The 27934-nt window shown below is 43.5% G+C and overlaps 1 protein-coding gene across 4 annotated transcripts in view; it reads left to right on the top strand.

The window, feature by feature from the left end:
* The window catches only part of DOCK8 (dedicator of cytokinesis 8), a 226988-nt gene that overhangs the window by 28162 nt on the left and 170892 nt on the right, over positions 1 to 27934 (top strand). For 2 of the 4 annotated variants that reach the window (XM_042913298.1, XM_042913297.1), the window contains exon 2: positions 24019 to 24121. In XM_042913298.1, coding sequence (XP_042769232.1) covers positions 24019 to 24121 — 103 coding nt within the window. The other 2 variants (XM_042913301.1, XM_042913299.1) reach the window with 2 other exon arrangements.

The raw sequence follows: 27934 nt of genomic DNA, 5'->3' as shown, positions 1-27934 counted from the left end.
ACTGACGGCCGTTGGCTAGGCGAGTTGGCAGGATGTGTATGCTTCCAGGGAGGGGCTTCGTGACGGATGGAGGAGGTCACCAGTGTCTGATGCAACGAAGGGGCGAGCTAGAACGGGGCCGGAAAGAAGTCAGTGGCTTCCCAGCAAACGGTGGCGGTGTGAAGGACGGCTTCTGCAGAGGGCCAAGCGTGGAAGCCTGAGAACACTGGACTAGGCTGTGCGAGGGAGTAGAGAGGAAGTGGAGGCCAGGTGGTCGCGGGAAAGGGAGAGAGGAGACTGAGGATGGAGGTTTTCAGCCGGGACTGAATCGAGCAGGTCTCTAGAACATTGCAAGGCGTCGGGGAGTGGAGGGTGCTGGTCAAGACAGGTCGTGAGACGCTCCGGGTAGAAAGAGCTGGAACGAGAGCCTGACTGAAACTTCTGTTCCAGGTACCCTTTCTGCCTTCCCCACCCCGCTTCCTAGAAAAATATGTGGGGCATTAACGGATTTTGGACCCCGACGGCTTCACTTGTATTGTGCTTGAGATTTGTTCCCCAGTGAAACGTGAAGCGACGAAACTGCACGCGAAAAAGAAAATGATATTCGGGGAAAACTCATCCTTCGGCAGCTGCCCTTAAATATCTTCCCCATTGCTCAGATGCGTACTTGAATCACATTTGGACTCGTTTCCAAGACTGCTTGCCTCTGGAAGGATTAGTGATACTGCAGCCGTGTTCAGAGTCTCACAAACAAGCCACGACCTGTCCCTTTTTTCCCTTGCTAAGCTGCTGGAAAAGGAAAATGCCAGCAGTTTGACCCCTACGGCGGCTTTCTTGTGCCAGTCACTTAAAGCTTTCTTGCCCTCGGTGTCCTAACTTGTGAAACAAAGGTGATACTGCCTATGTCATGGGGTTGTTGTGAGGACTAACTAAGTAGGCCAATGAAAACAGTCCTTCCCAGACAGTGGGCACTCGTTGTGAGCTGACGTGGTTAATTGCCGTGAAAGCAACTACAGCCGTCGGCTTTTCTGGGCTCTAAGGATTGTAGACCCTCTCAGGTTACCTTCTGTTGACAGGGGTTGATTTTAAGGATGCATCACACAGTCAGAACACAAGCCTAACTAGCCAGCACCTGGGTCTGCAGGTCCAAGGGCATTTCTTCTCGATGTTTTTTGTTGTTGTTGTTGTTGTTGTTTTTCCCCTTACCAACATTTACAAACCGCAGGTTTCACGTAAAAATCCAGGTTTCCAGTAACACGAGTCAGGTACAGCTGCATGGCAATGTTGGTCTGTCTGGAGCTGAACAGCCCCTCATTATCTCCACATGGATCTGCGATCTTTGGGTTTGCTAAGGTTAGTGCCAGTCCCTGCTACTACTAGACTTGGGTCCGGCCGCCATGTAAGGCTGTGCAGGTTGCTCACTGCACAAGGCCCCTAGCTATGAGGCCAAATAAGGGCTGGATTCCTTATAATCTGCAAAAGGCAATCCTGAGAGCCTGACAGATTCGGGACTCAGGGTCTCCTTTTCTTCTTTTCCCTACCTGCTCCTTCTGCCAGCCCTGTCGGCATCTTTCCATCCCATGGCTTCTGCTCATTCGTAGCTTCTACTGCTTTACAACCTCTGCTTACTGCCTCCTGTCTGTGTGTTTCTATGCCTCTGCCCACTCCAGCGTACTAGACAGGATCAACTGATTTGCCCAAGATCATACAATTAGTAGGTGATGAAGCCAGATTTGAATCAAGTCTATCCCTTGTTGGAAAACGACTACTAGGTAAGTTAGCATAAGGACACTGAAGATAATTTCTTTTTTTTTTTTTTTTTTAGCAGTTATTCATTTTTGAAAGGCAGAGAGAGACAGAGTGCGAAGGGGGGAGGGGCAGAGAGAGAGGGAGACACAGAATCCGAAGCGGGCTCCAGGCTCAGAGCTGTCAGCACAGAGCCTGACACGGGGCTCAAACGCACAGACTGCGAGATCATGACCTGAGCCGAAGTTGGACGCTCAACCGACTGAGCCACCCAGGCGCCCCGATAATTTCTTATTAGATTTGATTATTTAAAAAAAAATCCTGTATAGATTTCCTTGCATAAATTAGGACAAGCTTTATTGTTAACTTTTATTCATAGCCAACATGCATTTACGCTAATTTGTTATTTCCTGGTCTAAGGAAAGTTGACCCTAGGGTGTCCAAAGGCACGGAGTGCTTTATTCTATCCTTGGGACAAGGGTTTGATTCAAAATGGATTTTTCTGGGGCACCTGAGTGGCTCAGTCGGTTAAGCGGCCAACTTCAGCTCAAGTCATGATCTCGCGGTTCATGAGTTCGAGCACCGCATTGAGCTTGCTACTGTCAGCACAGAAGCCCGCTTGGGATCCGCTGCCCTCCCCCGCCCCCCCCCCCCCCCAGTCCCCCGCCTGCATGCATATGTGCTCGCTCTCTCTCTCTCAAAAGTAAATATTAAAAAAAAAGAACTGTTAAAAAAACGCATTTTTCTGAGCCTCCCTGTGAAAACCTGGTTTTACCTTGTTCACTCTCCATCTCTCCTCGAAAAGGACCCCCATTCCCACCATTGCTTTTTTGACATTGCCTTCCTCAGCTCCCTAGGCTCCCGTGGGATGGTCTGGACTTCATTTCCTCCGTGTTTCTGTATGAGATTAGCGGAAACAGGTTAAACTGAATAGTGACCTGTCATCATTAGCAGCTTTTGTTTATGTACTATTCTCTCAAGTGACTAATCATTCAACCCAGTGAAACACTTCCTTTATGCTCTAAAGTGGTGGGAATGACAAGCATAGGTCAGAGATTTTTGCCACCTTTATCATAACACAGAGATTTCTACCCATTATGCTTGCTTAACGCAACTTTCTCTAGAAGCAGAAGACCGTAGGGTCCTTTCTTGGACATTGAAAGAACTGCGTTCTCATCTCATCTCCGCCGTTTACCTGCAAGGCTTGTTAGCTTTAGACAGTGGTTCAACCTCACTGGGTGTTTTCTGACTTGTCCCTTTAACCTGCCTGAGCATCGTGGACTCGTCTTGCCCATTTCGTAGGCAGTGAGGCTCTGGACAGGGAAGGTGAGCCTTCGTAAGCTTCTAAAATTATGCAAAGCTGGAGACATGTTCACTGACTTCTTGTGGGGATCACCTTGTGCTTGACCAAAAGGGATGCCACAGGAAGAAGTGTGCGTGCGTGCATGTGTGTGTGTGTGTGTGTGTGTGTGTGTGTGTGTATTGGCTTTATGCCCCCCAGTGGCCTCTTTCCCATGTGCGATAGCTTCATTTCAGAGATCAGTTTAGGTTTTTCATTTCTAAAATCTCATTCATGTCAATTACCACGTCTTCGCCTTAGCGCGTTTAGCACACAGTCACCTGGTGCAAAGGCATTGGAACGTCCTCAGGGGTCATAACTCCATAGTCATCCATCGAGGAAAGAGGGTGCGGCCAACACTTTAAATTGGGTTCAAACGCAAGAGACTTTCACAAAACAAAGGGTCCAAGAACTGTAGGAAGTTGAAGCTGTATGTTAGTCCCTTGCTGGAAGTAAGAAGTAAAGCTGTTTTCCTTGCGTGTTTCATATTTGGGAATCGCACAGGAGAGTAGTTCAAGAGGAACCATGATATCAGTAGTAAGATACACTCACAAACCCTTAGTAGGAACATGGGGGGCTGAGATCTCAGCAAGATCTCACTGACAGATGTAATCCCATTCCGCAGTTTGCTATCGATTAAGATTTCTGAGGGGTGCCCGGGTGGCTCAGTCGGTTGGGCCTCCGACTTCAGCTCAGGTCATGATCTCCTGGTTCGTGAGTTCGAGCCCCGCATCCGGCTCTGTGCTGACAGCTCAGAACCTGGAGCTTGCTTCCGACTCTGTGTCTCCCTCTCTCTGCCCCTTCCCCTGCTCATGCTCTGCGTCTCTCTCTTTCTCAAATATAAAATAAAACATAAAAAAAAATTTTTTTTAAAGATTTCTGAGAAAGATCATCCTTCTAAGTTCTATGAACTCTGCAGAAAATATGAGGCCAGAATATGAATAATTCCTAACTCTGACTATTTGGTTACTGGCCAGTGTGCTGGCTTAGCTGGTAATGCCATCGGAAGGAGATTCTGGAGCTATTCAGCATTGACAGTGTGGTTCATCCTACTTATGTGAGCAATATTACCTTTCTTTTAAAAAAATGTTTATTTTTGAGAAAGAGAAAAAGCACATGCATGTGGAGGGGAGGTAAGAGCAGAGAGAGAGAGGGAGAGAGAGAATCGCAAGCAGGCTCTGTGCTGTCCACACAGAGCCCAACTCAGGGCTTGAATTCAGGAACTGTGAGATCACGACCTGAGCCGAAGTCAAAAGTCAGATGCTTCACCAACTGAGTCACCCAGGCATCTCCAATATTAACTTTGTTTTATTTTTTCCTATAAAATATCTTTTTTTTTAATGTTTATTTACTTTTGAGAGAGAGAGCGAGTACCCACGCAAGCGGGGGAGGGGCAGAGAGAGGGGACAAAGGAACCCAAGCGGGCCCTGCACTGACAGCACAGAGCCCAGTGTGGGCCTTGAACTCACGAACCCTGAGATCATGACCTGAGCTGAAGTCAGACACTTAACTGACTGAGCCACCCAGGTGCCCCTTCCTATATATCTTTCTCTGCCATCTTTCCTCCTTTCTCTTTTCTTTTAGTTTTTGTGCCTTGACCTTGTTTCCACAGTGGTGAGGAGGAAACTATTTACTTAGGGTACCCCGGGAACCTTGACCTTCCTGTCTCACAGATAAAGCCTTCCCCCGCTGGGACAAGTGGGAAATTACAAACAGAAGCACTGACACACTCTGCCTCTAGTTCCCTCCGAGTGAGCGCGAAGTATGTGTTATCACCTGAGATTTTGAGGTTGGTTTCCCAGTGAGCTAGGTTTCTCGGTCAGATTTTCCATTCACTTTGAGTTCCTAAGGCAGTTGTGGCCTCCTTCTCAACGTGTGCCTAGGTGGACTGCACCTGAACCCGTGGGGCCATTAAAAATGCACATTGGCGTCGCGTCCAGACCAGTGGATCAGAATCTCTGGAGGTGGGGCCCTGATGTTCACACTGTTTGTTGACCAGCTCCCTCATTTGTTCTCAAGCGTGCTGAAGTTTGAGGCTCCCCCCCCCGGAAGGAAAAGGGTTTCAGGACGGAGATTGCAAAGGAAGTGTTCCAAGTTTGGTAAAGTAAGCGTGTCGTCACGGAATTCACTTGAATATCAGGAGGTCTCATATTAAGGTTTTCTAAAACAGAGGAGGAAAAGAAACAAGCACCGTCTCAAGTATATAAAAGGGAAGATTGTCATATATGTGCCCAATTAAAAGTTATTTTGCATGATTTTCGAGAAGTCTACACAGAATGTTGTCAGGCCATCCTTATCGTTATTTTGAGACTCTTTTGACCGTTTTGATTTTAAGAAGGGTGATAAGGAGGAAATCACCAATGAATAAAGAAAGAAAGAAATTTCTTTATATACAGTCTTCGCGTTTGCTATAACTCTTGAAAGGTTATATTACTTTATCTTTCAGTCATCATTTTTCAGTATCAGAAATAATATATACCCATTAGTGTAAATTTTACTGTACTTTTACATAATAAATTATTATTCTAATATGGCATATAATATCCTAATAAATATTGCATGAGAAACCTTCTTCCCCCCCAAAATTGGATGAGCTGTTGTTTTTAGCCAGTATTCTAGACTCGAAATACCTTTTTGATCTGGGGCGCCTGGGTGGCTCCTTCTCAAGGCTGAGCATCTGACTTCGGCTCACAGTTTGTGAGTTCGAGCCCCGCATTGGGCTGACTGCTGTCAGCCTGTCAGCTAGGAGCCCACTTCGGATCCTCTGCCCCCTCTCTCCACCCCTCCTCCACTTATATACTTTCCCCCAAATAAATACATATTTTATTTTATTTTTTTTACATTTTTTTTAAATGTTTATTTATTTTTGAGACAGAGAGAGACAGAGCATGAACGGGGGAGGGTCAGAGAGAGAGGGAGACACAGAATCTGAAACAGGCTCCAGGCTCTGAGCTGTCAGCACAGAGCCCAACACGGTGCCCGAACTCACGGACCGCGAGATCGTGACCTGAGCCAAAGTCGGCCGCTTAACCGACTGAGCCACCCAGGCGCCCCTAAATACATATTTTAAAAAGTACCCTTTTGGTCCCAAAACTTATGCTTCACAATTTCACCACAGTGGCTGCCATCTTGAATAACTCTTCAGTGCACAGAGTGTATTCTAATTCATCAGGAAGGGATTTAAGGGCTTTTTGCTTCTGCATGTATTGCATTAACATGACCAACACTTTCGTAAGGGATGAGCAAAGGAACCTCTTTTTATAACCAGATAGAAATTTTATTAAGGGTGCGGCATCGGGAGTTTTACAGCAAGTAGTGGATGGAAAATAAGGAGGAGGCTCTTTCTGTGTGATGCCAGCAGGAGAGAATGTTTACGGAAAAAGATAAAGGACATAGTGGCTTTCTCCAAAATGGCGGCCGAAGACTGGGCATGGCCTCTGGAGAAGGATGAGCGCTGTAGCTGAGTGAGCGTACACATGCCCACCCGGGCAAGCAAAGCACGTGGAGAGGAAGACAGGGCTCCTTAGGTCAGACCGGGCTCTGCTTCAGAACTGAGTCCAATCACTGAGTTCTTCTCTGCCTGAGTTCCCTTCTCTGGGGAAAATAGGGATATGGCTTCTTCCACGGGAGATCTGTCATGAGGACGGTTTGGCTCTATGGAATGTGCATAATCCTTGGAACTTATAAAGACATACACTTTGGAAGCCTCTGGGAGATTTCCTTTAGCCACTGTGAGTGGCTAAATTTGGTAGATGAGGTGGGGTCTGCTTACATTTCCTTTTTGAACAATTTTCCCTCATTTTGGCCATCTCCCGCCCTTCCACGGAGGCACCAAAAGATACTCTTGCCTCGCTTACCTACGGTCGTGAAACACAGGGACAATAAGCCGAAAGATCGCTGGGTAGGGTGATGCCTGATGCAAAATAAGGAAGCTTGGTACAAAATACAGAAGTGCAGACATCAGTGCACATTTGAATAGAAGCTTCTCTTCAGGGCAGAGACCTTTGCTTCCCCTCACTGTAGAACCTTGGAAAGGTGGTTGCTCAATAAATGTTGAAAGAGTGAATAAAGGTCAGACTTCTGGGCTTTTGTCTCACCTTTCCTTTCTATTCTTCCTAACCAAGAGATTCTCTTCATTCTACAACTTTCCTGATCTGTTCTTTCTCCAAAACATTCCCCCTGGTGGGCCTCCGTCCTGCCCCTCCCCCACTAAAGAGCTTTTTTTTTTTTTTTTTTTTTTTCTCCCTAAAGTACACAATAGTCATTAACAGCTTAATAACTTAGGAAGAATGTAGTTTCTCTGGTTTAAGAAGTATTGTTTCCATCCTCCAGTCTAAAAAATTTTTTGAGAAGGGCGCCTGGGTGGCTCAGTAGGGTAAGCATCGGACTTTGGCTCAGGTCATGATCTCATGGTTCATGAGTTTGAGTCCCGCCTCGGGCTCTGGGCGGACCCCTCAGAGCCTGGAGCCTGCTTTAGATTCTGTGTCTCCCTCGCTCTCTGCCCCTCCCCCACTCACACTCTGTCTCTCTCTCTCTCTCTCTCTCAAAAATAAATAAATATTAAAAAGATCATAAAATAAATTTTGAGGGGAAAATGGAGATGGTTTGGGACTGGGGGATTTGGTTATTTTGAGGTGCACGTATTTGTATAAAGTTGCGTGTTTTGGTTAAATCTGAGTAGGAATTATAACCATCATTAAGCGAATGTCTGCTAGAATCTTGATTTTCAAATTAACTGGCGAGACAGGGTAATTTAGGCTAAGGGAGGGTGGTCAGATGGCCAAGTCCAAAGTCAGAGGGAGAGTGAATGGAAGGCAAGGGCAGGCGGGCAGGTCGGGTTGGAATTTGTGGGCTCACAGCAGACCAGTGGTTCCCAGGCTTGGGAGTGCATCAGAATCCATTGGAGAGCTTGCTAAAATACAGGTGGCTGGCCCCCCACCCCAGAGTTTAGAGTTCAGTTGGTCTGGGGTGGGGCCCAAGAATTTGCTTTTCGAACAGATTTCCAGGGGCTGTTGACATCGCTGGTCCGGGGACCACACTTTGAGAGCCGTTGCGATACAGGGAGGGCATGAGGATACAAGCAATCTTACTGGCCTTCCACTTAGTACATTCGTCCACCACAAGCTCAAGCTGGGTTCAAGGGCAAACAAAAACGTTCTCCCAGTTGCCTCAGTAAATTCCACAATTTAAGGAAGGAAACTCCCCCGAAAAAGAGTGGGTTAAAATCATCCAGTTAAACCTTACACTACAAGGCATTTTTGGACTTCGTAGCTGCAGTCACCTTGGGTAGCAGAGGCCAGACGTTTCTTAGGGTCTTATTGAAGGCACCTCCCTGAGACACAGACATGCCGTTAATTCACAGTCTTGGCCAGAATATTTGAGAACAAATAGCCCCATAATACAGCCTTGGATGAAAAAAAAAAAAGGCATGGATGGCCTCTAAACGGCCAAGGAGCTGGTCACGCCCAGGACAAATAATTTAGAAAAATCACAAATCAGAGTGGAGAAACGAGGTGCTTTTAAATAAGAGCACCCAACAATGTTTGTTGACTTTAATGGAGTCCAGGTGGGTCAGGAAGTGGGTGCAAGGGCGCAAAGTATGCTGGGAACACAGTTTTATTTAGAAATTCCAGGAGACTGAAAAACAAACAGAAAATAATAAAAAGAGCCCTCAAGAGACTCTTAGGGTGTTCAGGCTCATTCCTGTGTCTCAGCAGAAGAATTTACGTTATTCAGAAAGCTGACAGCATGTAGGTTAAAAATGTGTGTGTGTTTATGTATGTGGGTGCACACAATTTCTGCCATAAAATTAAGACAGCCACAACACAAACCATATGAAAAAAGGAAAGAGAATAGAAAGAAAAGACTCTTTTCTGGTCTCTCTGACCTAAGTGCAAATAGTATTTCCTGCTAGTGGTTTTCCTTCTCTGTATTTTTAAATAGTGTGTGTAGATTTAAATACATTTTTTTAAAAAAGCTTATATCACCATAGTGACTAAGAGCACTGTGCCTGGAGTCAGATAGCCTTGGTTTCAAATCCTGACTGCAGACATTTCCTGCCCTGAGTTTTGTATTTGTTGGGTGGGGGAAGACAAACTCAGTTCAGAGCATTGCTGTGGGCATTCAGTGGAAGGGTTCACATCCAGTGGTCCCCACAGGCCCAGGCCCAGTGCAAGCACTCGAGACATATTGGCGTAATTTTCTGTTCTCGCTAAAAAGCTGTGCTCACCTCCCCCAGTCCCAATCATCGGGACGTTGTCCTCAACATCCAGAAGCATGCCTATTTGTGTTTCGTGAGTCTGGCAAAATTTCATTCCATAAATGCTTCCATGGTTCAGACACCGCTTTGAAGAAGCTCTTTTTTGCCCAGCCTGTTGAGAGCCCTCATGACTTGGGTTTTCCTCGGAAATTAGACTCCTCAAAGCCAAAACACACAGACGATTGTTGGGCTTGGAGAATTTGGCTCATTTGCTCTTTAGTAAGGCTGCGTGGCTTTCCTCCAAGACCGCAGATTCTGTGACCGCCATTGCGGGCAGCACTGATGGCCATGTACGTGATGGGTTGCTAGGGAGGCAGGTGAGAAACCATGGGCGGAGAGATGTAGCTCTCTTCCCACTGCTGGAAGGACAACCATAAACTCAACGTTGGCCAAGTTTACACCTGCAACCTGGACCTCTCATTTCTGCTCCAGGCCTGTTTATGCCTAAACCAAATCTTCAGGCCAACAGAAGGTAACCACGCTGTCCTGAGCTGTAGAGTTGCCCTGTAAATGAAGGGCTTAGTTTTGTTAGATAGCAGCCCCCAGCCCACAAAGAGAAGAAAAGAGCTCCACAGTGAAGACTCATGGGATAATTATACATACAATAAGCAAAACAGCTCCTTGAATTTGATGAAACCATGTTGTACCTCCCCTTATGTTGCTAGTTACAGTGTTGATTGCTAAAATACTGTGAAAACAAATACACAAACCCTTTGACGTAGGAATTCCACTTCCAGGGCTTTATTCCACAGATATATTTATAAACGTGTGAGTTAGCACATGTGAAATTTACTGAACATTATTTGTGCTGGCAAAAAGTTGGAAACAACATGGGAGGGTAAACTGGTGAAGCCACTCTGGGAAACAGTGCGGAGATTTTTCAAAAAAAAAAAAAATGTTTAAAGGTTTTGCCATTGGCAAGAATATAGATGGATCTTGAGGGCATTGTACTAAGTGAAGTAAGCCAGGGAAAGACAAATGATCTCACTTATCTGTAGAATCTAAAACAGAACAAAAATTGAGTTCACAGATATGGAGAACAGATTGGCGGTTGCCAGAGGTGGTGAGTGGGAATGGGCAAAATGGGTGAAGGGGGTCAATAGATACAAACTTCCAATTATAAAATAAGGAAGTCATGGGGATGTAACGTATAGCATGGCAATTATAGTTAGTAATACTCTATTGCATATTTGAAAGTTGCTGAGAGAGTAGATCTCAAAAGTTCTCGTCATAAAAAAATCTGTAACTATGTATGGTGACAGGTTAACTAGGCTTATTGGGCGATCATTTTGCATATTGAATCACTATGTTTTATGCCTGAGGCAAATATAATTTTATATGTCAGTTATACCTCAGTAAAAAAAATTGGAAATAACAAAAATATGTAAAAGAGATTAGTTAAGAAAATGCGCATCTATACAGTAGAATATATACACAGCCATAAAAAAAGACTGAAGGAATTCTTATATACTTACGAGGTGAAAAGAGCAAAATACAGATCACCAGTGAATGGCTAAACAGATTGTGGTATATCCATGTAATGAAATACTCCCTTGAAAAAAAGGAATGACTATTGGTACACACTACAGTATAGATGAACATCAAATATTATGTTCCCATCTGTGTACAGTATTGAGGGAAAGAATATATACATATATTTGCATGTATACTGTATATACACAGAAATATGCACAAAAAACTATTATGTGGGTTGTCTGTGGGGAGGGAACTTGCATGACTGGCAGACAGAAATAGGAGGGGGACATGTTGTAATGTTCTTTTTTACACTTTTTATATTTAAAAATACAAATAAATATTACACACTGAAAATAAAAATAGGATAGTTTATAACCATATATAACATATTATATATATCATATATATAACGTATATAACATATATATAATTTTTCTCTCTATTCCTTTTTGGTTTGTAACTAGTTTTTTAAAATCCATTTATTCAGCCTATGTGTGTGAACATAAAGAAGATGTTTAATACTATTCCATTTGCAAAAATAAACAAATATTTAGAAAGCTAGTATGTTTTTGTTGAGTTCCAGTTTAATTCTACTGTGGCGTCAGACCTCCTGCTCTATATGATTTCTGAACTTTGAAATTTGTTAACACTTGCTTTGTGGTGGTCCAGTATATTGTCACTTTTGGTAAATGGCACAAGAAGAATGTATACTGTGTCATTAGGTGTAGATTTTCTTTCTTTTTTTAATTTTTTTTTTTAACGTTTATTTATTTTTGAGACAGAGAGAGACAGAACATGAACGGGGGAGGGTCAGAGAGAGGGAGACACAGAATCTGAAACAGGCTCCAGGCTCTGAGCTGTCAGCACAGAGCCTGACACGGGGCTCGAACTCACGGACCGCGAGATCATGACCTGAGCCAAAGTCGGCCGCTTAACCGACTGAGCCACCCAGGCGCCCCTAGGTGTAGATTTTCTATATAAGTCAGTTAGATCAAGTTGTTTATCATGTTCAAATCCTGTCTATCTCTGATTTCTTAATCTACGTGTACTATCACTTACTAAAAGAGGTACGCTAAAATCTTTCACCATAATTGTGAATTTGATATTTCTCCTCTTACTTCTGCAGTTCTTGCTTTATATGTTTTGAGCCCTTATTACTTGGTGCATACACATTGCTGTATCTTTCTGAAGAATTGACCTTTGATCATTTAGGAAATGTCCTTTCTATCTTTTGTCATACTTCTTGCTTTAAAGTCCTTTTTGCCAGGGGCATCTGGGTGGCTCAGTTGGTTAAGTGTCCTACTTTTGATTTTGGCTCAGGTCATGAACTCACAGTTAGTGAGATCAAGCCCCAGGTGGGGCTCTGAGCTGACAGCACATAGCCTGCTTGGGATTCTATCTTTCCCTCTCTCTCTGCCCCTCCCCTGCTCATGCTCTCTGTCTGTCTGCCTCTCTTTCAAAAATAAATAAACATTTAAAAAATCAAAATAAATAAGTCCTTTTTGCCTAGTATTAACATGGCTATACCAGCCTTCTTTTGGCTGTTTTTTTGCCTAATTTTTTGCCACCACTTTGTAAGCAGTTTACCCAGACATTTACCCAAGACAAATAAAAGGATATGTCCATATAAAGGCTTGCACATGACTGTTAATAACAGCTTTACTTGTAATAGTCCCAAACTGGAAATAACTCAGATGTCCATTAACAGGTGAATGGATAAGCAAATGGTGTATATCCATGCAATGGAATATTCTTCTATGATAAAAGGAAATGAACTATTGATACATGCTACAACATGGACAGATCTCAAAATAATGATGCTGGTGAAAGAAGCCAGAAAAAAAAAAGAGATATGTTGTACGATTACATTTGTATAAAGTTCTAGAAAATGCAAACTGATCTACAATGACAGAAAGCAAAATAGTGCTTCCCAGGGGAGAAGGGTCGGGGGAAGGGGGAGATAAGAAGGGGCAGGAGAAAGGTCTTTGACTGCAGTGATGGTTTCATCAGTGTACATACACATGTATCAAACTTTTAAATTGTCCACTTTAAATATGTGCAGTATATTGCATGTCAATTATACCTCAATAAAGCTGTTAAAAAAGTAAAGTATGTAAGTATGTCTGTCGTAAGCAGCATGTAGTTTTTTATGTAATCTGGTGACCTCTGTCTTATTATCGGTGAATGTATTCTAATTCTATTTAATGTAATCACTGATGGATTTGAGCTTGTTTTTTCCTTGACCCCTTTCCTTCCTAAGACTCATAACTTATCTTGAACAGGATCATAACAAACAATTCCGCCTATCTCCCGAGGTCATTTTGGGGAATGAGATTATTATGTATCAAAGTCTCAGTAAGTTACCAGTCCTTACAGTTTGCAGTTTCTTTCCTGATTTTTCAGAAATGAGCAAGATGAATCCTAGGTAAAATTGTAAAGTGGATGACTCTTTTCAACGGAAAGATCTATACTTGGGCAAATTGCCTGGCATTTTTTTTTCAAATCTTTTGACCCCCTTCACTCATTTCTCCCATCCCTCTTGGCAAGCACTAATTTGTTCTTGGTGTCTATGATCTTGTTTCCGGTTTTGTTGTAGCTTCCACATATAAGAGATATCATATAGTATTTGTCTTTCCCTGTCAGACTTAATTCACTTAGTATAATGCCCTCGAGGTCCATACATGTTGTTGCACAAGGCAAAGTTTCATTCTTTTTTATGGCTGAATAATACTCCATTGTACATGTATATACAATTTCTTTATCCATTCGTCCATTGATGGACACTTAGGTTATTTTCCTGTCTTGGCTATTGTAAATAATGCTGCAGTGAACATGAGGATGCCTATATCTTTTTGAGTTAGTGTTTTTGTTTTCTTTGGATAAATACCCGGAAGTGGAATTGCTAGATCATATGGTAGTTTTATTTTTAAATTTTTTAAGGAACCTCTATACTAATTTCCATAGTGGCCTCACCCGTTTACATTCCCACCAACAGTACACAAGGGTTCCCTTTTCTCCGTATCCTCACCAACGCTTATTATTTCTTGCCTTTGACAACAGCCATTCTGACAAGTGTGAGGTGATAGCTCCTTATGGTTTTGATACGCGTTTCCCTGATGCTTAATGATGTTGAGCACTTTTTTATGTACCTATTAGCCATCTGTATATCTTCTTTGGAAAAAATGCCTGTTCAGGTCTTCTGCCCATTTTTAAATCAGATTGGGTTTTGTTGTTGTTTGTTTGTGTTTTTTGTTTTTTGCTGTTGAGTTATATGAATTTTTTATATATTCGAAAATAGCCCCTTATCAGATATATGATTTGGGGATATTTTCTTTTATTCAGTCGATTGCCCTTTCATTTTCTTGATGGTTTCCTTCACTGTGCAGAAGCTTTTTTATTTTAATGTAGTCCCACTTATTTATTTTTGCTTGCATTGCTTTGCATTTGGTGTTAGATTAAAAAAAAAAAAAAATCATTGCCAAGGGCTGCCTGCGTGGCCCAATCAGTTAAGTGTCTGACTTTGGCTCAGGTCATGATCTGAGGTTTGTGAAGTTGAGCCACGCATCAGGCTGTGTGCTGACAGCTCAGAGCCTGGAGCCCGCTTCGGATTCAGTGTCTCCCTCTCTCTCTGCTCCTCTCCTGCTCACACTCTGTCTCTCTCTCTTTCAAAAAATAAATAAACATTAAAATTTGTAAAACCCTTGCCAAGACCTATGTCAAGGAGCTACTGCCTATATTTTCTTCTAAAAGTTTTATGCTTTCAGGTCTTTAAGTTTAAATGTATATTTCTGCTGTTTTTTTTTTTTTTCTATTTTTCAACTTGTCTCTTGTTTCTAGAGAGATCACAACAATACATGCTTAATAGAATTCTAATATTAGTTAGTACTTTTACCATTTCGCAGACAATGCAGGAACTTAAGAACACGTGAAGTCCGTTTACCCCTCCCACCTTTTCTATGCTATGCATATTTTATTTTTTAACTTTTTAAAGATTTTTATTTATTAATTTTTTTCAATGCAGGTTTTTTTTTTAATGTTTACTTATTTTTGAGAGAGAGAGAGAGAGAGCATGAGTGGGAGAGGGGCAGAGAGAGAGGGAGACAGAAGATCTGAAGCAGGCTCTGTGCTGCAGCAGAGAGCCTGATGTGGGGCTCGAACTCCCGAACCGTGAGATCATGGCCTTAGCCGAAGTCAAATGCTTAACCAACGGAGCATCCCAGGTGCCCCAAAAGTTTTTATCTTTCTAAAGCAATCTCTACACCCAACACGAGGCTCGAACTCAGCCCCAAGATGAAGAGTCCCACGAGCCACCAACAGAGCCAGGCAGGCCCCCCAATGCTATGTATATTTTAAGTACCCATTATTAGCATTATTACAATTGTTTTGTACTGTCACTGTCGCTCACATATTGACCCTTTTGATGCACTTCATTGCTTTGAGCCCTGCTGTGACTCCACCCGGGGTTGATTTCCTTCTGTCTGAAGGGCTCTCTTTACTATTTCTTTTAGTATAGTTCTGCTGGTAATAAGTTCTCTCAGTTTTTGTTTATCTGGTGTTTATTTACCTTTTATTAGTGAAGGATATTTTCACTGGGTAGAAAATTCCAGACTGGTAGTTGTTTTCTTCTAGCACTTTAAAGATGTCATCCCGTTGCCTTCCGGATTTCACTTTTTCGGTTGAGAAGTCAATTATCAGCCCTCTGATTACACTTTGGAGGTAATATCTTTTCCCCAGATTTTTTCAAGAACCTTAAAATCTCTCCTTGCTTTCCAGCTGTGTTTACCATGGCGTGGCTAGGTTTGATTTTTCTCTGTGTCAATTCCGATGGGATTTTGTAGAGCTTTATGAATCTGTGTGATGCTTTTGTCGATATATTTCTCTGAATATTACTTCTCCTGTTTTGTCTTGCCTCCTCTTTTGGGACTTAAGCTTATGTATGTTAGATCTCTTTCTTTAGGTGTCAGCATGTTTCTTTTTTGGAGAAACTTTTTGTTTTTTTTTTTAAACAGGTACACACAAAAATTACTCAGTACTTACAAGTGTTCTTAGGGGATTGTAATGCCTCATCAGTAGTGATTATGTCAGGAGAGAAACTCACTTATATGATGTGTATATGATGATATCTAAAGGCTGGACAAAAGCCATGCTTTAGAGAGACCCTGAAGACATTGACTAACTCTTCTCTAGGCTTGCTGGGGAAACCCTCAAACGCTTCGGTCATCTAATAACTATTCTTCTGCATTCAGAGGAATTTTCCACAGGAAAGGAATTTGGGACGCCCCTGTGAGGAAGAAACAAGTTCCACAGCTCATCACTGAGTGGCAAACTTCTCTTTGTAGTCGTGTTTCCACCTGTTGAATCATCTTTATAAATGTTGTACATTTATGGCATGTCTGTTGACAGGAAGAGATGGAAAATATGAGAAACTCTGAAACTTGAAACATCCATTTTGAAGCCTCAGGCTGACACACTTCTGAGGAATTCACTTCAGATTTCGTTGCTCAAAACATGTATGTGTGTGTAAGGATGGAGATATATATATATATACACACACATATAGTATTGCATACATAATATACATAGAACATTTGCTACAGAAACTCATTTTGTAACCTTCTAAATTTATTTTTTTTTTAAGTTTATTTATTTTTTGAGAGAGAGGGGGACAGAGGATCTGAAGCAGGCTGACAACAGAGAGCCCGATGTGGGGCTCAAGTTCATGAGCCTGAGCTGAAGACAGATGTGTAACTGACTGAACCGCCCAGGTGCCCCGTAGCCTTTTTAAATTTAAAGGTGCACTCCAAGGGCACTTGGCTGTCTCAGTCAGTAGAGCGTGCAGTTAACTCCTAATCTCCAGGTCGTGAGTTTGAGCCCCACGTTGGGCATAGAGATTACTTAGAAGCAAAAAAAAAAAAAAAAAAAAAAGGTGCACTTCTTTAAAAACAAGGTGCACTTGGGGCGCCTGGGTGGCTCAGTCAGTTGAGCGTCCGACTTCGGCTCAGGTCATGATCTCACGGCTCGTGAGTTTGAGCCCCGCGTCGGGCTCTGTGCTGGCAACTCAGAGCCTAGAGCCTGCTTCAAATTCTATCTCTCCCTCTCTCTCTGCTCCTCCCCGGCTCATGCTCTGTCTCTCTCTCCTTCAAAAATAAATAAAAACATTTAAACAAAAAAAGTGCACTTTACTAAAAGTATCTGAGGATGCATCTCAGGAAAAGCCTTAGATCATTTTTATGTGGTCCCCTCCAGGAACTACGCACGCTCGAGCCTGCTGTGTGTTTTCAGACCTCATCCATGCTCCACACAGTGACCCAACCCCGGGTTATTTACTTCAGAGCTAGATTTTCTACATACAACAAGCTTAAAAATCTTTATCACTGTTGTTAAAGTACACTGCCCTAACCTTTTAATCCAGGAAGTTTGGGAAAGAACATTCTTTCACTGCTCACTTGATGCAAGTTGTCTCTAGTCTTGAACTGTGGTTATTTTGCAAGGCTTAATAACACCGTGTGCTCCCGGGCCACATCCATGTGTATGCCGCCCACAAATGTCTATAATTAGTATTTGTTACTAGCTGTGTACTAGCTGCGTACTTGTATTCGTTGAGTGTCTTGTTAGTTACTAAGTCAGTTATTCTAGTGAGAGTCAATTATGTGTTTGCTTTTCTTTTTTCCCCACCCCTTTCACTATTGTTTAAAACCTGTCACATTTAGGAGAATCCCAAGCCCGTTCAAGTACTTGTCGACGTGGTTTTATCTTGAATCAATTTTACAGTTCTCCCAACCATTTTCGCTTCTGGCCATCCCAGCATATAGCGAAAGAATTTTCTTTCAGGGGTGAAAGCCAGTGAGAAGCCTTCCGGGGCTGCACGGTTTCCTCGCACAGCTGCGGGCACAGATCTCGGTGCTGACTGTCTCATTTGCTGATTCTTAAGCAGAGTTGCCAGTTTGAGCTGGAAAGGTGCCCAGGAGATCACATAGCCCAGCCCCTTCATTTCGCATGTAATGAAACTAAGACCCAGCCTAGTTAACTAATATACTGGAACTCAAACAGCTGGCAAACGGCCACATCATTGTGCAGAAATAGGGCAGCCTGATAGTTAAAATACTTGAAGGAGGAGTATGGAAACTTAATGTCTAGATGTCGTGAAGTGGCTAAAAAAAAAAAAAAAAAAATGCTTGAAATGCATTTTGTTCTTTTATATCAGGTCTGCTCCTACTCGTTTTTTTATTTTTTTCCCAAGTATGATTCTGAAGTCCTCTTGTTCCAGAAGCCTCCTAAGCATTCCTGGGCTGAATCAGTAACTCCCTCCTCTTTGCTCACAAGGCACTGTGCACATTTTTTATTATAATACTCATCCTGTTGTATTATAATTATATATTCCGTTACCCACGTGTCCTCCTTCCTCCCACCCCCTGGACTGAGCCTCGAGGAGCAGCAACAGTATCATCTTGGACTTTAATCCCTTGGCGGAGAGCCTGGCACTTTTGTGCCCTTGACGTTTCATGAATGAATGAATGAATGAATGAACCAATACTCTCTCATAGTCTTGCACTATGAGTGAATCTTCTGCTTTGCTGACATGAAAACCACCTGGAGTTGCTGGCTCAACCTGCAGTTTTCCAGGCCACATTGTGCGAGATGCTGTGTTAGGACCAGGGGGGTAGGATCTAGGAATCTGCATTTTATGAAGCAGCTGATACATTTGATGCAAATGGTCCATGGACCACACTTGGCAAGCTCTTCTCCGTTTAGTTCCTTCCACTGGGACTTAGTCCAAACTGTGCGTATCGCAATGATCTGTTCATCTGAATTAAAACAGAGCTTTGAGGAGCGCCTGGGTGGCTCATTCGGTTAGGTGTCAGACTTCGGCTCAGGTTATGATCTTGCTATTCATGAGTTCGAGCCCCGCGTCAGGCTCTGTGCTGAAAGCTAAGAGCCTAGAGCCTGCTTCAGATTCTGCGTCTCCCTCTGTCTCTGCCCCTTCCCCGCTTGCGCTCTGTCTCACTCCCTCTAAAATCAACAAACGTTAAAAAAATTAAAAACAAAAATAGAGCTTTGCTACCCATCCGCCTCTACCATTCTGACCCCCGAGCAGGGGTACCAACCTTTTAAACAAACCCCAAGGCTCCCTCCCAGTAAAATTTGTAGAAATAAAGAAAATAATATTTTAAAGCATTTTGAATTATTGGAAGAACAGTGTCTTAGCTCATCAAGGAAATATTATCCTGCTATAAATCTAGCATCAGAAAAGTTGTTTTCGACATGTTGAATTTAGCCTGAGACTCAAATACAGAGGAAATAAAACCCACACACAGTCAGTACTGTATGGACACCGCGCCTGTGTGATCCCTTGCCCGGGCTGAGTTCTCTTCCCTGTGTAGGCAGGCTTCCCCCTCCCTAGGATCAGTGGGAGATAAAGCCGGTTGATTTTGACACTGGGATCCTAGGTGCTTTTTTGAGAATGAAGTTCCGTATCACTAACTTAAGAGCTGAAATTTACATAATTTTTTTAAATTCCCAAGTAGTGTTTCTGTGCCTGCAGGCTACTTTATAGGTACACAATTTTTTTTTTTAACATGATGACCATAAGCAGCTTTACATCAGAAAGAGCTGAATGTGATAGATATTAAGCTAGCTTTATATAACTACCAAAAGGATCTCAGAGCCTTGTAGTATATTTACACGTATATTGTTAGTTGTTTGTATTCAGTTCCTCATATTACGTTTTACTTGTAACTTATTTGGGACGCATCTTTTTTTAAAGTTCACTTATTTATTGAGAGAGAGAGAGAGCACACTATCAGGGGAGGGGCAGAGAGAGAGAGGGAGAGAGAGAGAATCCCAAGCAGGCTCTGCACTGTCCACATAGAGTCTGATGCGGGACTCTGACTCAAGAACTGTGAGATCGTGACCTGAGCCAAAATCAAGACTTGGATGCTTAACTGACTGAGCCACCCAGATGCCCCTGGTATACACCTTTCTATGGCTGAGTCCAGTTCATATTTTTACTTTAAGTGGTAAAATCGTGTTTCATCTATTTGCTGTTACGTACTCGGTGCTCTCCCTTGTGCTGGGTGCTTTGGTTATTTTCAGTTATTTGCTGCCATATACAGAGATCTTCTACTCATTCCTGCTCAAATGATATGTTTGTTTGTGTGAATTCCACGGGCTATATGTTCCGAAGTGAAATGATTAGATTAAAAGGTAACGACAGTTTTATAGTTCTTGTTGTGTATTACAGTATTGCTTTCCAGAGACACTGAACTAATATACACCCCTGTGGGGTTCCAGAGGGGTGTGGGGCATGCCGATTCCACTACAGTTTGACCAACGTGTGATCTTGTCATTCTAGCTTATTTTTGCTGGTGTAATGTGTGTATAGGGCCTCTCCAGGGAGATTTAATTTTGAAGTTCTTTAAATGATGGACGTTCGTTTCCCTGTGGGATGATTCGCTCTTTTCATTTTAAGGACAGACAATTCATCTCCGTAGTTGACGGTTTTGAAGAGACAGGTTTAATTGCATTCTGTAGAATCGATCCTGTAAGGACAAGAAATAGGACCCATGTTAGGGGCTGGGTGGGGCTCGACTTGTCAGAAGAGGGTCAGTCTTAGATCACCGAATTAGGAAACCGATGCGGAAGATTGCAACAGAGGCGCCCGCTGACCCTGTTTAAGAAGGGTTGAAGAGCAGGAACATTCTGATTTCATGCTGAAAAAAATACTGGGGCGTTGGCATAGGATGACAGATTTTGCTTCAAAATGAAAGCAGGAATCTGTCCCTGCTTCCGTTCTTGGATTCCCTCAAAATACCACTCCTTTCCTGAAACTTTTCAGGTATTCACTGCCATGTCAAGTAGACCCCTCTGGTCTCTGGCTTCAGAATGACCATGAAACGAAACCGTGTTATTTGAGAGGTCTTGCGGGGAGGATGTGGAGATAGAAGTCTCAGGGGCAGGCAGTCATGTCTGTCAGAAGGCACCCAGGTCACAGCGAAGGGCCTTTGCTTGGTTGTCTCGTCCCTCTGTGTGGACGGTCCCCTGCCTAAGTAAGCAGATAAGTGATTGCCCTGCCAGTGTGGGTTGCCAAACGCAAGATACAGTGTTGTTCATGCAAGGTGGGCTTTTTGACTTGGTCAGTGGTCGAATCTGTTGGTTTTTAAAACTTGGTGATTGTTCAGCTTATAATGAAAATCAGCCCTGGGGTGCCTGGGTGGCTCAGTGGTTAAGCGTCCAAATCTTGGTTTGGGCTCACGTCATGATCTCACTGTTTTGTGGGTTCGAGCCCCACATCGGACTCTCTGCTGACAGTTCAGAGCCTGGAGCCTGCTTCCGATTCTGTGTCTCCTGCTCTCTCTTCCCTTCCCCTACTTGTGCTCTGTCTCTTGCTCTCCCAAAAATAAATGAACGTTAAAAAAATTTGGGTCACCTTTGCCTTCACTCTTGTGTCTTTAGAATACTTATACGCCTTTCTATCTATATCCATATCTGTTTCTGCTTTATTTGGAAAGAATTCCCATACCACACAGCTCACCTATGTAACATGCACAATTCAGTAACTCTCAAGATATTCACAGAGTTGTGTATCCATCGCTGTAATCAAGGTGAAGACATTTTCATCACCCCAGAAAGAAATCCCGTTCCCCTTAGCTGTCACTCTCCGTTTGCCTTTGGCGTGCCCCGACCCTAGGCAGTCACTCGTCTACTTTCTGTCTCTTGAGATTTCCTTGTTCTGCAATTTCATATAAGGAATAATAAAATATGTGGGTCTTTGGGTTTGGTTTATTTCACTTAGCATGATATTTTCAGTGTGCATCCATATTGTCATATATATGAGTACTTCTTTCCTTTTTTGTTGCTAAATAATACTCCATTGTGTGATAGACCACATTTTCTTTACCCAGGTGATAGCCATTTTGGGTTGTTTCCACTTTTCTGAATAATACTTATGAATATGTGAATAATTATGCTTATGCTTATGAATAATACTGCTGTGAACATTCATGCATAAATTTTGGTGTGACCGTATGTTTTCATTTCCCTCAGATATATACCCAGGAGCGAAATCGCTGGGGGGTATATGTGGGAACACCATGTTAACTTTTGAAAAAATTATTTCATGTTTATTTATTTTGAGAGAGAGAGAGAGAGAGAGAGAGAGAGAGAGAGAGAGAGAACGAGCAGGGGAGGGGCAGAGAGAGCGGGAGAGAGAGAATCCCAAGCAGGCTCTGCACTGTCAGCCCCAACCTATGGCTCGATCTCACCAACTGCGAGATCTTGACCTGAACCAAAATCAAGAGCTGGGCGCTCAATGAACTGAGCCCCCGCAAGCGCCCCCACGATGTTAAACTTCTGAAGAAACTGCCAGACTATTTTCCAAAGCACTCGTACCATTTTCCATTCCCCCCAGTAATGTGTGATGTTCCAATTTCTCTGTATCCTCACCGATGCTTTTCGTCGCCCATCTTTTGTGACACAGCCAGCCTAGTGATCGTGAAGGGGCAGCTCATGTGGTTTTGATTTGCATTTCCCCAGTGGTTAATAGAATACTTCTCATCCTAGTATTTTCCTATACTTACAAAATTAAACAAGGAAAATTAGGAATGCAGTTAGTATGGACTTCTTTCACATCCTGGGGGGGCGGGGTCTCACCCATCACTGTATCTCATGTGAGGGGCTGCCCCTGACACAGAGGCACTCCAGCCATTTTTTCCCCATCCTCGTATCCATTCAGGGTTTAAAGTACCTCGTATCCTGGGAAGGAGAGATCGTTGTCCCGAGTTGGCTTATGGTGCCCACCCCTTGGCTTTGCAGTTATGCCTAGGCAGTGTCCAGCAAGAGGGCCCGAATCCTGGAAGGACATCGGGGCGCTCTCAGATGGGGAGAGTGGAGGCCGCACGTGGGACCAGAGCAGGCTTTCTGCCTGTGCAGATGTACCACATTGCCACATCTGGGAGCCAAGCAGACCATGTCAGAAACCTTATCCTGCAGGGTGATTAATAATTGTGCCTTAGCACACATCATAATGGAGAAAATATGATAAGCTTCATTTATAATATTAAAATATTATATTTTAAAAGTATCATTTAAACAATGTATCTAACCTTTTGTTGCATACCCAGCCCGTTTCCAATGTATGATCCCGCCTGATCCTCAGGAAATGTCTGTTCGCTTCTAGTGGCCTCCCTGTGGTTTAAATACGCTTTTGTGAACGAGCCTAAGAATCCACCCACAGAGGAGACTGACAAATGTGAAATGAGAAAATGTGTTCTGAGCCCCAAACAAATGACCAGCACTTGTGTGCCTCAAAGCCAATCCGCCTGTAAGCTTGGGTTTCCCTGGTGAACAGAGCTCATGCCGGTGGGTGTGAGTTAATGGGGACCCGCTTTCGTGTGCCTGGTTTCCAGCTCCCAGCGGTGCCGGCTGAGGGCACGGCAGTGTTTCGACGTGGGGGGAGTCAAAGGATCCCTCCACCAGGAGCAGTCAGGGAAAAAGTCAGTCCTTGCAATTCCAGGTGGCATCTAATGTGCCTGGAATTCTCTGGAGTGTTCTATCATAGCAGGCAGCCAACCAAAGGGTTCACTGTTTCAAAAGAGAAGGGCTGGGGGCGCCTGGGTGGCTCAGTTGGTGAAGCATCCAACTTCGGCTCGGGTCATGATCTCGTGGTTCGTGAGTTCGAGCCCCGCGTCAGGCTCTGTGCTGACAGCTCAGAGCCTGGAGCCGGCTTCGGATTCTGTGTCTCCCTCTCTGTCTCACCACCCCACCTCCACTCGCGCTCTGTCTTTCCCTCTCTTAAAAATAAACAGTAAAAAAAGAGAGAACGGCTGGATCCGAATGGGAGCATGGGGTTTAAAGTACCGCAGCTGAGACCAGACGTCCTCGTGCAGACATGAGGACCTGAATGGCCTGGGAAGAAGGACTCAAGTGCCCCGGGCCTTTCCTTGAACCTCAGACTCTTCCTCCGCTTCATGTTCTCGCCTTTCCCCTAACAGGCAGCTGCTACGGTTGTAGGTGGCCTGGCCTTTGTGAACTTTTCAAGGGTACATATTGTTAGACAAAAGCCCCAACGTCCATGCATAGGCCACTGAGGACTTGTCCATCAGTTCTGCCCATCACCCCGCCAAGGCCTGGGTTTTATAGCCTGGTACCAAAGATCGTATCTGTAATTGTGACGATTTGTTCAAAATGACCGCTTCATCGAGACGTTTGTATTTTACCCAAGGTATTCTTCGGCGGAGATCAGGAAGCAGTTTACTCTCCCCCCAAACCTGGGCCAGTACCATCGACAGAGCATAAGTACCTCCGGCTTCCCCTCTCTCCAACTAGTAAGTATGAGTTACGGCCTTGCGGGGAGAATGGTCAAGTGAAGAAATCACAGCGTGTGCTCGCTGTTGCTTCCGGCTTTTCCTTTGCTCGTCCAAGCCCCCTTGCCCCCTCCAACCGCCAGTTCCTAACTCACTGCCTGCTTCTTGACATCACTTTCCTTCTCCCCTTCCTTCATCGTGAGCATAGAGCGCAGAGTGGACCCTCAGGGATGTGGTTCTGAAGCTTCAGGCTTTAGTGGGCAAATAGGCTCCTCGATTTCACCCACATTATGATTCACATTTTGGGGAGGGGGGTACCTTGCCGCCACTTGTGACACGCTTTTATTAGGAAAACACGTTCCCAAATCTGAAAAGCCAGGTTAGGAACCTTCATTTTAAAAAAAAAATTGTTTTCTTGGAAGAGTAATTTGCATATAATAAACGCACTCATGTTTAGGTGTCCAGTTTGATGAATTTTTGGGTGCCGGTTTCTAGTCGTTGAACCTCTGCTCAGTCAAGATACAGAGCAGTCTCTTTGCCCTAAGATTCCCATCATGCCGCCTTGCAGCGCGTCTCTCCTCTTCCGGCTCCCAGCCCAAGGCAGCCACTGATCCGTTTCTGTCCCAATTGGGTCCTGCCTGGAACTTGACGTAATTGGAAATCACGGTAGATACCTTCATTTGTGAAACAACACTTCCCCTTTTAAGTCGAAGTTTGCCTATATTTTTATATTAACACCAAACGCTGAGTGTGTGTGTCTTCTGCGTGACATTATTTGACGCCGAGAATGCCTGACATGTGTCAAGGGGGATAAACCTGACTTAACTGAGATGGTTTGTAAAACCAGAAGTGAGTCCTCACTTCCTTGGTGAGAGGCTACGAGCCCTCACTGTGCTCACTTCCTCTCACACACAGCAGAGAGGCACTTTTCTTGCTTGTTCTAGCGGTTATCTTGAGTAGGTTAGGTTATTCTTTCTTTTTTTTTTTTTTGGTTTTGTTTCTCACTTATTACTTCAAAACCACTTCTGCTCTTCGAAGTTTTGTAACCTTCCACTTGGTTTCCTGTGGCCGCCATCTTGCCTCCTGTAACAATTCACACGCTGTTTAACCGTGTATCTTTCAAAGGTATGTTTACCGGAGTGATGTGTGCTTCTGTCAGTCGGATAATGTGTGTGTTGTGTCACTGATGAAACAGTAATAGTAAAAAACGTATAGCCCCCTTTACTGCAAGAGGTAACTTGGGATGACATTTCTTCACAAAAATCTATGACTTCCGTGGCTTGCTCGACTGCCCGTTTTGTTTGTACTTTTCCTGTTTCCGAATTGCAGATTACAGTAAAAACACGTTAAGTGCATAATATCCATGCTTTTGGGTATACTAGATAACCTTTAGACCAAGAAATACTAGATATGTTTTTTTTTGTTGTTGTTTAATCTGGTGCTAATATATATCTCAGTGAAAAAAAAAATCCTTTTAAATTTCTGACTCAAATTGTATTCTAAACTGTGCAAAATTCAGTTTAAAAGTAACCAGATAGGCAGCTCTTTCTGTCCACGGGTCCTGTCTCTGTGTTTTAATAAGGATACCTTTATTTGCACTTAAAAAAAAAAAAGGGCGAGATACTTATATTTTAAACGAGGTAGGGAGGTGGGGTTTGGTGGCTTGCTTGTTTATAAATTACGACTGCAGCTTTCTGCAGTTGATGTCTTGAGAAACAGCGTGGACCTCACAATTAAGAGGCTTTAAGGAAGTTTAGCTAGCAAGCTTTAACCCCTTCTCTACATGCCAGCTTTGACTTTTATGTTGCAGCCTTAAATTTCTTTTTTTTTTTAATTTAAAGACACAAAGGGAAAAGAAATTGCTTACTGAGTGCAGGGTGCTCTTTTGGTAGTTATGCGTCCTCATCAGTAAGTTTTGTCAAAAGTGAATTTTGATGAATCTCTTCATTAGCTCGGTGATCAAGTTACCACGTGGCTTAACTACCCATTTTCTAACAGGGGGTATCAAAGACATGGCAAAAGTAAGCAAAAATGTTTAACTACACGAGAATCAGGTGTTCCTACCGGTCATAATTTATTCCTGGTTCTATTTGCGAATGAATAGCCCTTCAATATATTTCTCTTAGCATTCCAGGATAGCTTCTGATGATCTCTTCCCAGATCTCTACTCCGTTTTCAGGACACCATGCCGTCCCTGTTCCTTCTTGTCACCTGCAGGGGAAGCAGGGGGCACGATGGAGCCAAGAGGCCTGATGTTGATTCCCCCTTTTTTTTTTATTTTGAGTGAGAGAGAGTTAGTGAGAGCAGGAGAGAGGCAGAGAGAAAGAGAATCCCAGGCAGGCTCCACGCTGGCAGCACAGAGCCTGATGCGGGGCTCAAACTCTTGAACCGTGAGATCATGACCTGAGCCGAGACCAAGAGTCAGCCGCTTAACCGACTGTGCCACCCAGGTGCCCCCAATTCCCACCCCACTTAAAAAAAAATCCACAGCCTGATTAGGAAACCACCCTAATGTTTCCCTGCTGCCATGCTAGAATGTCACAATGAAGTGGCTGTTCTTTCCCCTGAGTCATCTTCCCAAATGAAGGTTCCTCCAACAGAAATCGTCAACTTAATGGTGATTTCCCTTTACCTTAAAAAAAAAAAAATTATTTCATAGAAAGGTAATGGGACATTTCAGCAAGATTCATTCCTGGCAAGGCAGGGAAGTAATTTATCATCGAACAACTCTCACCCGGGAGTAGCTTTAAAAAAACTTGTCTTACACGCAAGGCTATAGGACTGTTGATTGTGTTATTTCAGACAACCAAAAATTAAGACCAAGTGCATTTTGACCTTTTGTTTCTCTTGCCTTTACTTACATAACTACCCATTTCAAAAACTCCACAGGCTGATACAAGGGGTTGTTCAACTTTGAGCAGTATTTCACGGCCCCGAGTTATTTAAATCCAATCAACTATAAGTTTGTTGTTTTGCGAGAGATTAAGAACTTGGCCACCAGCCTAAGTGGAGCCCATTCTGCTTGGAGTTAACATGCCTGCCTGCCTTTCATGAGTGTGTGTGTGTATAAATAGGGTGCTCGGAGTTGCAAAAAAAAAAAAAAAAAAAAAAAAAATGCGTTGTATCATAAAATACTACTCTTCTTTTATACGTAAATCATTAAAAATAGGGGCGCCTGGGTGGCTCAGTCCGTTAAGCGTCCGACTTCAGCTCAGGTCACGATCTCACGGTCCATGGGTTTGAGCCCCGTGTCGGGCTCTGGGCTGATGGCTCGGAGCCTGGAGCCTGCTTCCGATTCTGTGTCTCCCTCTCTCTCTGCCCCTCCCCCGTTCATGCTCTGTCTCTCTCTGTCTCAAAAATAAATAATAAAAAAAAAGTTAAAAAAATTAAAAATAATCATGGATTTTTTTTATATGAAAACGTACTAGATGGATTTGGGGCAAAGCATTACTGCCATGATAGTGTTCCCCGCCTCCCCCGCTAGGGTTAACCAAATATGATGTAAGAGGTGCTGGGTAACTAGGGGCACGTGGGTGTCGTCCCTGTGTTTGGCACTGTTGTCTGTGTGTCGGAGACAATATGAGAGATGACAAGGTGGCCAGAAGTGGTTTCGGCTCTGAGGGGCCTTGTGGTCTTTTGGGGAGGACAGTTGATACAGAGGATCTATCCTGTCTTTAAGCGAGGTAGGTGTTTCTGAGAAGGGAAAAGCTTGCTGGGGGAGGCAGAGAAGGCTTAATGGAAGGTTCTGAGCCCTGGCTGCACTTCAGAATCTCTAGGATTAGAACCCAGGACCTTTAGAAACGCCTGTGACCAGACCCACTCGAGAACAATTAA

The sequence above is a fragment of the Panthera leo genome, chromosome D4 (genome assembly GCF_018350215.1).
Source record: "Panthera leo isolate Ple1 chromosome D4, P.leo_Ple1_pat1.1, whole genome shotgun sequence".
Lineage (NCBI taxonomy): Eukaryota > Metazoa > Chordata > Mammalia > Carnivora > Felidae > Panthera > Panthera leo.
This window is presented reverse-complemented; position numbering and strand designations above follow the sequence as displayed.